Below are 13127 nucleotides of genomic sequence, written 5' to 3'. Positions count from 1 at the left end.
TTCCAGTGTAGCAACAAAATGACTGAAAAAGGAACTGTAAGAACACAAATGAGTTGGTAATTTATTGAGAACTGTATGCAGACTATCCTAGAGGAGACTAAAATATCTGTTGTCTGTCTGGTCAGAGAGTGAGTATTCCATAGTGGTTCATACACATATATCATAAAGTAACAACCATCAACAGTAAGACTCATTAAACTAGAAGAGGATATTGGTTCAAGAAGAAAGGGATATGTTTTCTATGAATAAATATAATGGGAAATAGAAGATGTTGGACTATTAGAGAGGAAAGGTTCCAGTACTTGTTTTATAGGTGTGAAAAAAAATAGGTGACTGAAAACAGTAACAATGGGTAGGCAGACCAAGTTGTGTTAAGGTAGAGATGTCCTGTTTATAAAACAGACTCTCTGACAACAGGGTCTGACTTTGTTGATTTAGGCAGTTCCTGGGATTAAATGCAAGGCATTTAAATTTTATAAGTAAGGTGCTATTACACTGATGCCTCCAGGACCAAATAAACGGTGAAAACCTTTTGAGGGTAGTCCAAGTCTGTTGTGAGTTACATGCAGGTTTTCAGAATTTTGTATTCTCTGCTGCCATGTGTTCACTGCTCTTGCATCCATCTATGCAGATGTCCTAGATGAAGTCTCAAAAAATTGCTGCTTTGGGAGCAATGAGCTGGTGGTTCTTGAGGGAAGCAAACATTCTTTTGGGAAAAAAACAATTGAGCACATTATCTTTAAAAGTAAAAATAGCAAAACTTCCTTTGTTTTGTCCTCCTTCAGCAGTAGAACTATGCTGCAGCCCCAGCCTTCATCCCACAGCTCAGAAAAATCCCACATGCAGCATAAACCAGCTTTTCCTTGCACTGACCCCAAGTGACTCCCTCACTGCAGGATAGCAACAAAACAGAATGCCAGCAGCAGCTGCTGTTTCTCAAAATGCTGTCAAGCAGTAGGCTAAACTGCACTTTTTATTCTATTAAAAGAAAATTAAGTTAAATTTAAGAGGCATATAACCAAGAGGGAGGAAGATGCAAATAGTAACTCAGTAATTTCAGTGGTTATTATTTTTTTGAAAATTTGTTTCTAAAACATCCAGGTGGAAAATGCACTTTATTGTTAACATGGCCAGCCAGCCTCTAATCTTCAAATTTTAAAGTTAGTTCCAAATAGGCTTTAGACTTCCAGCCACAAGGCTGAATCAGTGTGTGTTTGCAAGGTCACAAATTGAGGAACGGGGCTCATTTTATTTTAGTGAAATTTAAAATTGACTGTACATGGCATTCGCATTTTCCTAGCTGGGGGACCTATTTTCCTTGTCTTGCCCTGCCTTGCCTCCTCTCTCTCCTCTTACCTAGTGAATGAACAAAAGATGTACTGTATGATTTGCTTCTGGTAGAAGGTCTTACTATGAAAGCCATAGAAAGAATGAGAATAAAACAAGCATGTATTATAAATACATACACAGCAGATAATTTCAAAAGAATATGCTTGCAGGAAATAGAAAAATTGGCAAGTTTCAAACAGAAAGAGAAGCATCAATAGTTTCTTTACCATTTCCACACCACTCCCCCCCACCCCCCCCCAGATTTTCAGATTTTCATATAATAGACCAATGCAATTAAAAGCCTACAGTTCTGTTCAATTAATGTTTCAGGTACATGGAATAGTTGATGAACAAGATGTTAATGGCTGTTTATTTGGGAATCAAATTAAGGTTTTTTTAGAGTTTCAGTACATCATCATTTACCACAATGTTAATTATTGGAGAATGACAGACAGAAATGCCATATTTTCCTGGTGGTTTTAGTTGTTACCATTTATTTATGGAATGGCATTTACAAGTCCATACTCTGTTTCAGCATGTGGCTGTAATAAGCTAAAACTAAAAGACAAATATTTCCCTGTGGACTTCAGAGTAAGAAAAATATAGATGGAGGGCAAAGGACAGAAGGGAAAGGATATTCATCAACTTCATGGGTATATTTTATACATATTAGCAGCTGCCTCATTGGTGGCATAATTTATTCCAATGGCACATTTATGGTGTCACCATTCTAAATCTTTCATTTGAGTCTGTACAATTAATTTTGCAAGAATGATCTGTTATTCATGATGCAAATGTAGCGTAAGACAACTACTTAACTCGGTGATGGATGAACTGTCTCATATTTTCTGTGGCATGTCATGGGGTAGGTGTGTGCAACTCTGCAGCAGAGAAGCTCAGAGACCACACTAAGCTCACACCCTGACATACCCCAAGGGCATTTGTCTGCCCAAGCCCTCGACAGAAGTCTGTGAAAGAGTGTCACCACATTCAAGAGGTGTCTGCTGTGACCTCAGTGGAATGATTTGGTGTTTCGTGTTGTTGAAATTAATTGCGGGTACTGTAGGAATGTTATGAGAAACAGCTGCAGCCCACACTTGGCCTTTGCTTTGTTAATGGTGATAAATAGATTCCTTAAAGAAATACTACACTGCAAAAAGCAGTAACACCCAGGATGTGTGTGTTACTATGTGAAGAGCCATGCAGAGCAGCAGATGACCAAACTGATCTTTCACCTTTGAAATATGCCTTATGTTCAAGTAGTAATTTGGGCTAGAAATCAAAATCAATGTGAAATTATGCTAGCCCTATCATTATTCCCAGTATTTTTCACGTACACATGCATACATCAAAATTAGAATCAGCCCTCCTGGTTTGCTTCTTTCATAGTACTCTCGAAAACTGAAAACCCCACAACCACTAAACTATTCAAAGGCAAATGGAAAGTGCTGCTAGAGAAAAGTTGGCAAATGTTAGTAATTATAAACTAAGACTTCTATGAGACATTTAAAAGACTAGAAATAGTTGAGAATTAAGAGGGAAACTGTTATTATAAATAGAATAAGCACTGTCTCCATGTTATCTGTCATCTCTGCATAACTCTATTTCACTTAATATAGAATCCTTTTTATATGGATTCAAAAGGACAACTACCTTTCCCTGACATGTGTTATTCTTCCTAACATGCTTTCTGTAATAAGTTGTCTTAAAACTTAAAATTAAACAGTCATATATGACTCGTACAAGACCATTGATCATTTACACAAATATGATGCTAGAAATTCAGCTTTGAAATTGACAGTGTGATCCAAGTGTCAGAATACATCCATTTTTTTGTCCTAGTTTGAATTTTTCCTCAGACCTTTTTCTTCTGCATCTATTAGTCTGTTTGATGACACACAAAAGATCATTGTTTCTCCACTCTTTTCTGGCACCTGTTTTAGCATCTCTGAAATGAGAAGTTCAAGGAGAACCGGATCTTCTTGAAGGAGTCAAAACTTTTTCTAGAATTACACATCTCAAACTTACAATTGGGATGAAATAACATAATCCTTCAGTTGCTTAATTTTTACTTATTTCTTTTAGGGTACACCTGGAATGAAGGGAGAAAAAGGTGACAGAGTAAGTCAGCTTAAAAGCCAATTCTTCTCATAATTTTAAAATTAAAGACTATGTATTTAAAAGTACAAAGTGCTAATGAAACACTTATTTTGGATTTGATTATTTAGGGTGATATTGCTTCTCAAAACATGATGCGAGCAGTTGCGAGACAAGTTTGTGAACAACTGATAAATGGTAAACAGTGTTGCTTGCTTTGTATCCCATACAAGTAATTAACTACTTTCTTAAAAAGATAGAACAATGGTTCAAATTTGGAGTGACAGGTATTGGCCACAGAGCAGAGCAAGAGCTTGACCAGTCTGACAGCTGTCCAATGCAAATGATTTGATGGAAAAAATGTAGCAGCAAATTTTTGCCAGATCCAGAGGATATTTTGATAATCACAGATTAACAGAATAAGCTGAGTTGGACCTAATCTGTGACCTTTGGAAATACACATGCAATCCTAACATTCTGGTGAGGTTCCCTTTGCAATTTTGGTCCAAAATTACTTCATCTTTGCAAAAAAATCAATATATATTTTCTCATTTAACATGTCTTACCTTCAAGAGAAGGGAATCAGTGAGAAAAAGGATGCTTACTGCAGGTACTTTGCCAGCAGGGAAAGACAGATGAGTGCTGGTTAAACACTTTGCACAGAATCAGTGGTGCTATGCAAGTAGAAACAATATTTGGAAAAACTATATTTGGAAAAGGACTTCAAATTTAATTTCAGTCCTCTACTGCCACATAGTGCAGCTCTGCAGCCCATGAAGTTGCCCTCTACAGAGTCTTTCTCTCTGATCTTGAATCAGCATTTTGCTATCAGTAGACCTGCCAAGAAAGACAAAGGCAAACTGGTTTTTAATATTGTATCTATTACAAGGTTAAGTGCTGACTGAGGAAAAGATATACCTTTTGGATCTTTAAGAGCGCCGGTGTACAGGGAGGAGGACTGTATGTCCTTTGAAATGTCTGTGATGGCTGCTAATACATGTCTGTTGGTTAGCCATCACTGAAGAAGTAAAGTACATTTGTAAATGTGTTAGGTTTATGAATATCATGTCCAAGGTCTTTTAACATTTCTTAGAGCGTCCCTGCCTTATTTTTTTTTTTATGTTCAGCTGATCTCTTTCTTCAGTGTTATGCTAGGACTGACACATTATACTAATCAGATGTGTCTCTCCATTAAGGCTTCCTTCCTGCACACCTTCAAAATGGTGTTGCTTTTGTTCACAAATCCTTTTATTGGAAATGAAATTTCCCCATATGCAGAAGGTGTATAGGTACAAGCCTGTGCATCCTACAGGCTTAAGAAAATTACTTCATTGACTGTGCTGCTAACTCTACACATGAATAATTTATGTTGCCTGTGGTAGCTGCAGAGGTCTGAAAGTACAGAGAAATGTGATACTACAGTTTTAGAAGTGGAGCAAATCCTTTCTGTTCTTCAGAGTAAAAACAACCTCTAAATAGAACTGCAAGAGTGAGAGTACTGTAAAAAAATTGCCTCTTTTTTGATTTTAATAGTTTTATGATAATTGTTTTAATGTCATTGGCTTCCAGAAACTCCCTTTCCTTCCCTCCCTGACCCCCTCCCTCTGCCATTTATGTTCAGCTTTCTTATTGGACATCCGTCTTAAATCTTTCTAAATAATCTGTACTAATTTATTGAAGAGAAACAAGAATAGGATTTAATTAAGAGAGATAATATTTTATTCCTTCCCACTCTGACAAAAGATTTTCACTCATTTCACATTTTTATTTTCTTTTGAAGGTCAAATGAGCCGGTTCAATCAAATGCTGAATCAAATTCCAAATGATTATTATTCAAACCGAAACCAGCCAGGGCCACCAGGTCCACCTGGTCCTCCGGGAGCTGCTGGGACAAGAGGAGAACCTGGACCTGGAGGAAGACCAGGATTCCCAGGACCTCCTGGGGTTCAAGGACCACCTGGTGAAAGAGGTGAATAAACTGCAAGGCAGCTGTAGTTGGACATAGTGCAGAGGCTGCCAGAGGAGCAGTCTGCTCCCTTTACCATGTCAGACTAAGAAGCCCTGCTAGGCCAGTTGGATTGCCTGAGGGACACTGGTGTACTGAAGGACAAGGTTAACTAGATGAGTGCTTTCCTGTCTCTCTCTTGCTCAGGTTTCATGAAATACAAATTGGTATAACATTTTGGCTGCTGTCTGAGACTTCCACATAATATCCCAGGAAAGCAAATGTTCTCAGATCTCTTCTGGCACTATACAGCTGCAGCTTGAAAGGCTGTTTGGAGTAAGACAACTCTTTGCAAAGCAGAACACTGATTAAGAGAGAAAATGAGTCATTAACAAGTATAAATGTAGGACATTAAAGAATTAGATCAACACCCTTACAACATTCTGAGGGAGAGAAGCAACTGAACTGAAAGTAAACATATGAGTACACCTACTTTACATCTATCTTGGATCACCGCAATCACATGGGGTGTCTGTAGTGTAGTCTTTTGTGGCCTTTGCTTATTTCCACTACTCTACTATAGCATAGACTTGGTGCTATGTTTTATAGGATATATTTTATACACTCTTTTAAAAAGGCTAGGAATAAATCAAGGAATTAAGAAGAATTTCTTAAATTTTTTTGATTATAATTGTTCCTAAGAGAGTGTAAACCATCCTTTATAGCAGAAGTATGCAAGACTGAAAATAACTTTATGATTGTAATTTAAAATAAGAAGATTCTGTGGTGCTTCAGTATTTCAAAACTTTTCTATGTTTGAGAGAGTTTATTCATGCTAAGTTACATCTACATCCTATTTTATTCTTGGGCTACTATATTTATATGCAAATTATTTTCACAAATTCACATTTGAACATCTGCAGAACATAAATTTTAACCACTCCTGTTGTATTAAATCATGGGAAGTAAAAATTAATGTCAGTGAGAGAATGTGAAGGAATATCTGTTGGTGTGGTTTCCTTTCTTTGATTTTCATTGCCTTTTTATTATTCTGTAGGAATCCCTGGAGAGAAAGGTGAAAGAGGGACTGGATCCCAAGGACCACGAGGTTTGCCAGGACCACCTGGTAAATATTTTTTGTTTAATCAGATTACAGAAAAGTAAGAGAAAAGCAAATATTTCTTCATAGAGAACTAGACTTGATATGGTGAATGAACACCCTTTGCCCACTTCATGGTCATGGTTTTGACATATATTAGAGTTTACTCTAATAAATTTGTAGGAAATCACCACAAAAGTAGGAATTTAGAAAGATTTTTGGTCATGGCCAATAGGTGCTTATCTTCATCTTTTAATTTAGTCATCTGGCATGCTTGTTAATGTGAAAATGTGTTTCATTAAAATACATTGTCCAAATATTTGACAGATATTTTTCATAAGTCTTATCAGATGCTTCTTTTGTAGTACATAGTTTTTTTTTTTTACTTGCTGGACTACAAAATACTCCCAAATGCAGAGTTACTGGATAATAGAGACAGATTTTTTGATTATTAGTTTGGTTTTTGTGTCACGAAATTTTGTTTATGCCTTTGCATAAATCAGCTGCATCACTTATTTCTGCTTGTAGTTTACTAGGCTACTCATTACAGGAACCATAATATGCTGGCAGCAAATTGTAGCCCCAGTTACTTGAAGCTTTACTTTTCTGCTAACCATAATAAGACTGGTTCCAAAAACAACATTACCTCATCTGTCCTGGGGCTACTGGGCAGCATAATTGATGTACTCCTATATTTTAATAGAAATCCAGTGTGCTTGTCTAATCTAGTAGTTTCCCTTGAGATCATCATATCTTACACAAAGGGGAAATTAACTGGAGAATACATTGACATTTCTCACTTGGCTCAAACATTACTAAATTAGTTTCTAAGAATAAGTACTTAAATAAGCCACACACAGGGAAGCAACTCATGATGAGTCACACTTTTAGATTTCTTTTGTATTTCTTTCTGTTGACCCCCATACAGCAACAGAGTGCGAGTGCTTTCTCACCAAAGACAGCCTGGGCTGTGAAGTCTAGACAGAAGTGTTGTTAGCTGTTTTATCAAGATGTCTCTTAAAAAAACCAACCTCCCAACCTCTCAATTCTAAAATTAGGTCCACAAGGAGAATCTAGAACTGGTCCACCAGGCTCCACAGGATCACGAGGACCACCAGGGCCGCCAGGCCGTCCTGGAAATGCGGGTATTCGGGGTCCCCCAGGGCCACCAGGATATTGTGATTCGTCCCAGTGTGCTAGCATCCCTTACAATGGCCAAGGGTTCCCAGGTAGGTCACGAACAACTTAACCTTAACTTTGCCTTAAATAGCCTTCACAGGTGTGGCTGTTCATAGTGAGCTGCTTTACATGAGACAGTCCTGCTACTCTGAGCACAGTGAGTCAGGAGGAGATGGGTCAGTGAGCAGGACTGCCTCATTGTAATGTTCAAGTATATGAGGAGCCATTTAGACTTTGGTCTAGGATTACCTGATGTTGTGCATGATTTGTTTTAAATAGGAAGTAGTGTGTAAATATTGTAGTCTTGTTTTGGTTTTTATTTTATTTTATTTATTTAATGTAGATGGTTACTAGCTGGTAGTGTTGCTCATAGGATTTAAGTGACCAATTTCTTCTCTTCTTTTTTCCCCCTCTGTCACCACCCCTTCCAATCGTCTTCAGAACAAGGTTGAATTCTCCATGTTTCTCTTGAAAAATAAAAGGAATGCTGTGGTTGGCAGTTTCCATGTGTCTCTTTTTGAGCCATGTCAGGATTTATACAAAATTGATTCCTGAAATAAAAATTTTTCACAAGGGAAATCCATTTGTTAATAACAGTGCAGACAACTGAAAAGCACCACTGTCCTACAATATCTACTAAGTTAAATGCCATGGAGTCTCTGATTAGCCCTGAGTCATATAAGCCTTCCACTTTGTGACGTTACTCAAAGCAGTAGGCTGCTTCCGGAACCAAAATGAAGGGTCCAGTGACCACCAGTTTTTGACTGGAAAGATTCTAATATATTTTAACATGGGGATCCTGCAGGACCACAGTATTGTTAACAAATTAATATGTATGCCTTGCTAGATCTCAAAATTAGTGTATGTGATACTACTATTGGATGTGGTTTGCTGTTAGTGTAATTGTGCATGTATCCATGAAAAGAAGAAGGAAAGAAAAAATATATATATATATATGTACACAATTGCAGATTCAGTGATACTGGTTAAAGAGCCAGGTGGTTGTGCATTTTGTGGATCTCACAAAAAATTCTTATTTAAATGAAAAATAAAGAAAATTGTGCGTGTGATTCAGCAGTGTTCTTTCTAGCAAGCAGCTATGTATACATATATAAATATATGCCTAAGACTTAACTGTTAATGTATTTAGTTGGATGAAAGTATGTTTTTGCACATCAGATGAACTTTTTAAAAGACTAACATCATCTTTGACCTGTTTCAGGTTTCGGCTAACACATTTTCTAAGTCGCCAGTGCTGCTTACAGTTTGAATACATGAAAATCCTGTTTCTGAGATGTTTGCGCACGTGCTTATTAGAAAATGAGTCCGTATGGATATTTCACCACGGATATGGTTCTTGAACCATGTTGACCTCATAGAACGGGGAGTTACTTTTACTAACACAACTCATGAATGAGATAAAGGACAGTGACGTCAATTCATTAAGCCTATTGCATTTCAATAATAAAATAGACAGTCTTTCTTTTTAAAAAAAGACCTAGACCACCAAAAACCTCAGTGGCGAAGGAGGCTTGTAAAACTACTAACCAGCGAAGGTAATGCCATTAGAAGAGAGACAGATTTAACCTGGAAAATGAGAAATAACTTATGTAAATAGTAAACTAATTGTGGCTTGTAGATGATTTGTATGTGACTGTATCCACTAAAATCTGTTAACAACTCTACGTGATACTTTTGCATAAAAGCCTGCTGCTGCTTGCTGTATGCCAGAATAACATCTTTGACAACTTATGAAACCTACCTGTCTGTTGCTTGTTACCAACATGTCTGAATTGGGGCATATACCTTTTTTATGTGTAATCTTGTTGGATCTGTAACTGCAGTTATAAATACCAAAGTTTTATAATAATTTTTCTTCTGTTTTGCTGTAGTTTTTGGTGTTCCTGAAGCACCAGCTGTAACTCGGTTTGTTACGAGGAACAGCACGACAAAATGACATGTACTGTATATTGCCGCTGGTGATAGTTATGTCTACACTTACTTTCCCATTCTCAGAGAAAATTAGCATACACCAAACCCATCTCTTCATTTTACCTTCTCCATGTCTTCTTTTAATTATGCAGTTTAAAATAAAGCCCAATGCTTAGATTTACTGAAGTAGCTGTAAAATAGTAATTTTATTTGATTTTTCTTGGTTTTGTTTGATTTTTTAAAATAGTTTTACCATGATCTGTCCCTTGCCTAATTTATGACTCTTTCTGCACTGTTTTGTGTATTATAAATACAAAGCCTTTAAAGATGAATATAAAACCTTTTATTATTTTGCTGCCAAAAAGGCATTCATGAGCAAAACTGAGAAATACCCCCAGTGAACTAATTATTTATATATTTATTATATGAAAATAAGGTTGAACTAACATTACGTAGACAGACTAACTTTCATAGCATATGTGGATTCAAAGACATGCGATAACTATTATGTTCAATCGGACAACTATTTTCAACCAGAACCATACGTGCCTGAAAGTGGACCCTATCAGCCTGAAGGTGAACCCTTTATAGTACCTATGGAGTCAGAAAGGAGAGAGGACGAGTATGAGGACTATGGAGTTGAAATGCATTCACCAGAATACCCTGAGCACATGCGCTGGAAAAGGTCACTGTCAAGAAATGCAAAAACAAAACCGTAAAAGATCTGTGTGTCTTGTTTTGGTTTTTTTTTGGTTGGTGAGGTTTTTTTGGTTTTGTTTTTTTTTTTTTTTTTTTGTTTTTTTTTTTTTTTTTTTTTTTTTTTTTTTTTTTTTTGCTGTGCTTGCATTTGCAGATACACACAGGAGAGTGCATCATTCCTTTTGCAATATGGCTTTTCTGGTCTTCTCATGTCAGACGCACCCCTGTTTTGTATCTCGCTTATGTGGGGATAGCAATGTGTGTACCCAAACACTTCATGTTGCTCTGGAAATGCTTGTAAAATACTGTTGCTTATAGTGGTTGCATACAGATTAAGGTGTGCATTCAGTTATCCCAGTGCTGTCTTTTCATTAAAATAATGTAAAAACAATTACATTAAAAAAAAAGAAAACCAAAAAACCAAAACAAAAATTACCACAGAGCTGTTGCAAATTTTTTAAGGACTGCTTTAGCTCTACATTTTTCTTCTTTTTCAAATGCATGTTTTCAGTTCAATCAGATCACAGGTCTGCAATATCTAGTTAAAAAGAACCAAAATTTTCCCTCTCCTTCCAGTATCATTGTAATTTTCTTCTATTCTGAGTTACAAGCTGCAGAGCATATACTGCTCTTATACATCTCCTCTAAACACCACAAACATTAAGTAGCTGAAGTCATTGTATCAACTGGATACAGTTTAATAATGCCTGAAATCTCCTTGTTTGTAGACACAGTTACATTTATGCCAAATTGCAGTCAATCCTGCAGAGATGGAATTGCATGTTTATGTTGTATATTTAGTATGGATTTTTTTTTCAGAATACAATGTTTCTTAGTTACCAAAAGCAGTTGGAAATTGTTTGCAAGACTATGGATATAGAATTGCTGCTTTTATATTTTAACTGCAAATTGTGAATTTCACTGCCTTATATTATTTATTTCTGAAATGAAAGAGGCATTTTTCAATAAAACTACTGAAAATGTATGTGTCTATTTGTTTTTTGAAAGGCATTGTGAGACTGATATATTTGTATTGTATTAATGTTATTTACTCAATCTGGAAATTCTGGGTATCAAAAATCAATTAGAATGGGAATAGTCTAATAGGTATTTGGGCTGTGGTGGCTAGACATGGTGGGATGAAAGCAGGAGATGCCTTCTCTGTCTGAGGTATGAATAACTTTTAGGAAATTCAGTCAGCAAGGCTTTTGGCGAGGAAAATGAGATTGACTGTGAGGATTAATTTCTGTCTTTTGGGGGATTTCTGGACCACGGCTGCTGCAGGGAGAGAGACTTTCCACCTGAGGAACTACTCGAACTGCAGGGAGTGCCGAGGGTTACACAGGCTCTAAGTGCAGGTGTGCTGCGAGCTTTGTGGCAGTGCTGGCACCAGCAAACAGCTTGCTTGAGGAAGCAGGGTGTGGTGTCTGCCAAGTTCCATCCTTCAGGGACTGTAGGAGAGATGGCTCCTCCCTCCTCGGGAGCTCATCTTTGTTCACACCAGCTCTGGTGGCTGTGCGGGAGCTTTACCTGCAGAGGGTGGTAATAGTGATTTGGGACAGAACAACAGTGAGCCAGGGGAGTTACTTGCTAACTGAGGAGGAAAGAGTGGATTGTGGTGATCCTTCTTTTCCATGGCATCTCCACTGTCCTCCTGATCAGTAGAAATGGCTTTTGCCATAGGACCTGGAGCAAAGCCTTTTGACATAACTGGGAAAGCTGGAGCTGTGTTTCTCATCATGCAAGACATCTGTCACTCACAGAAGTGAAGCTAGATGTGCAGGCTGGCTTCCTGATCACTGAATCTGCACTGGAAGCTGCATGGCAAATTTTAGTGTCCACAAATGGAAATTGCACAACTCCTTAGATTGCCTGACTCGTTATCAGAGAAATGAAATACAAACAAATGATATTTCAAAGAGTGATCCTGATTGCATACACATGTCTTTTAGATTGCGAGAGACAAATTCTGGGTCAAACTGAGGAAGGAGAATCAAAGCTATTAATCCTTTATGCTTTTTTTCTAAGTGTTCAGAGTTGAGTATCAAAAACATGTTTTGCAGTTTCATGTACAATAAAGAAAGGCATGTGTCAGGCAGAAAAAGAAAAAGTAGAAATTGAGAAGTGATTAAAAGGTTTATCAGAATTGTTTTTGAAAATAATAACAACTTTCATTGATCTCACATCTGTCTGTTTCTGGCATTGTCTCTATGACAAATTTAACTAGACGCCCATGTCTTCATTTAAAAGATTCCTTTCTGTCCTTTAAACAGAAAATTTTATCTTTTTTTAAAGCATATATTTTAAATTACTTTTTATTTCTTCACAAAATACACCAAATGCCTGCCAAGAATGCCTTGTATTTTTTTGTGTTCTTTATTGATATCAATCCTAATAGAGATGCCACTATTTGATTATCTGGTGGCCTGAAATATTTAAACATTCAATGAAACCTGTGCTTATACATTTTTAATGACAAAATTCTTCTCACAGATCTGTAGGGTAGATGTAAGCTCTAGGTTGTGTGCTCCCTACAGAATTGCAAAGTATGAGTTGTGACCATCTGTGTACTTGAGATAAGTGCTGACAAGCATTTATATTTCATTTAAAAATCCCCATAATCCCCAAAGCTGGGTAACACTTCTTTCACTCGTTTGACATGTGTCAGAATTCTGACTACATTTTGAAGAAAAAGAACTTTCACTGGGCTATCCAGAATATGAAGAAAATACTTTCGATGTTTGGGCAGCTTATTGAGTGTTTCCTGTTTGATGCCAACAAAGAAGAAAACTTATTTCCAGGAATTCTCAGGGATATGGCTCTAAGGGGGCGGTAGGGGCTACTGAT

At 37.0% G+C, this 13127-nt stretch overlaps 1 protein-coding gene across 1 annotated transcript in view; it reads left to right on the top strand.

The window, feature by feature from the left end:
- The window catches only part of COL12A1 (collagen type XII alpha 1 chain), a 98133-nt gene extending 86871 nt beyond the window's left edge, over positions 1 to 11262 (top strand). The window contains exons 61-66 of the mRNA XM_041477463.1: positions 3415 to 3450; positions 3558 to 3624; positions 5207 to 5395; positions 6429 to 6497; positions 7529 to 7699; positions 10119 to 11262. Of these exons, the coding sequence (XP_041333397.1) occupies positions 3415 to 3450; positions 3558 to 3624; positions 5207 to 5395; positions 6429 to 6497; positions 7529 to 7699; positions 10119 to 10300 (714 nt within the window). The 3' untranslated portion in view covers positions 10301 to 11262. The remainder of the gene's footprint in view (positions 1 to 3414; positions 3451 to 3557; positions 3625 to 5206; positions 5396 to 6428; positions 6498 to 7528; positions 7700 to 10118) is intronic.
- Positions 11263 to 13127: the final 1865 nt, after the last annotated feature.

The sequence above is a fragment of the Pyrgilauda ruficollis genome, unplaced genomic scaffold (genome assembly GCF_017590135.1).
Source record: "Pyrgilauda ruficollis isolate IOZ18807 unplaced genomic scaffold, ASM1759013v1 scaffold40, whole genome shotgun sequence".
In the NCBI taxonomy this organism is placed as follows: Eukaryota; Metazoa; Chordata; class Aves; order Passeriformes; family Passeridae; genus Pyrgilauda; species Pyrgilauda ruficollis.
The sequence above is the reverse complement of the archived record's forward strand: the minus strand, read 5'-3'. Positions and strand labels throughout refer to the sequence as shown.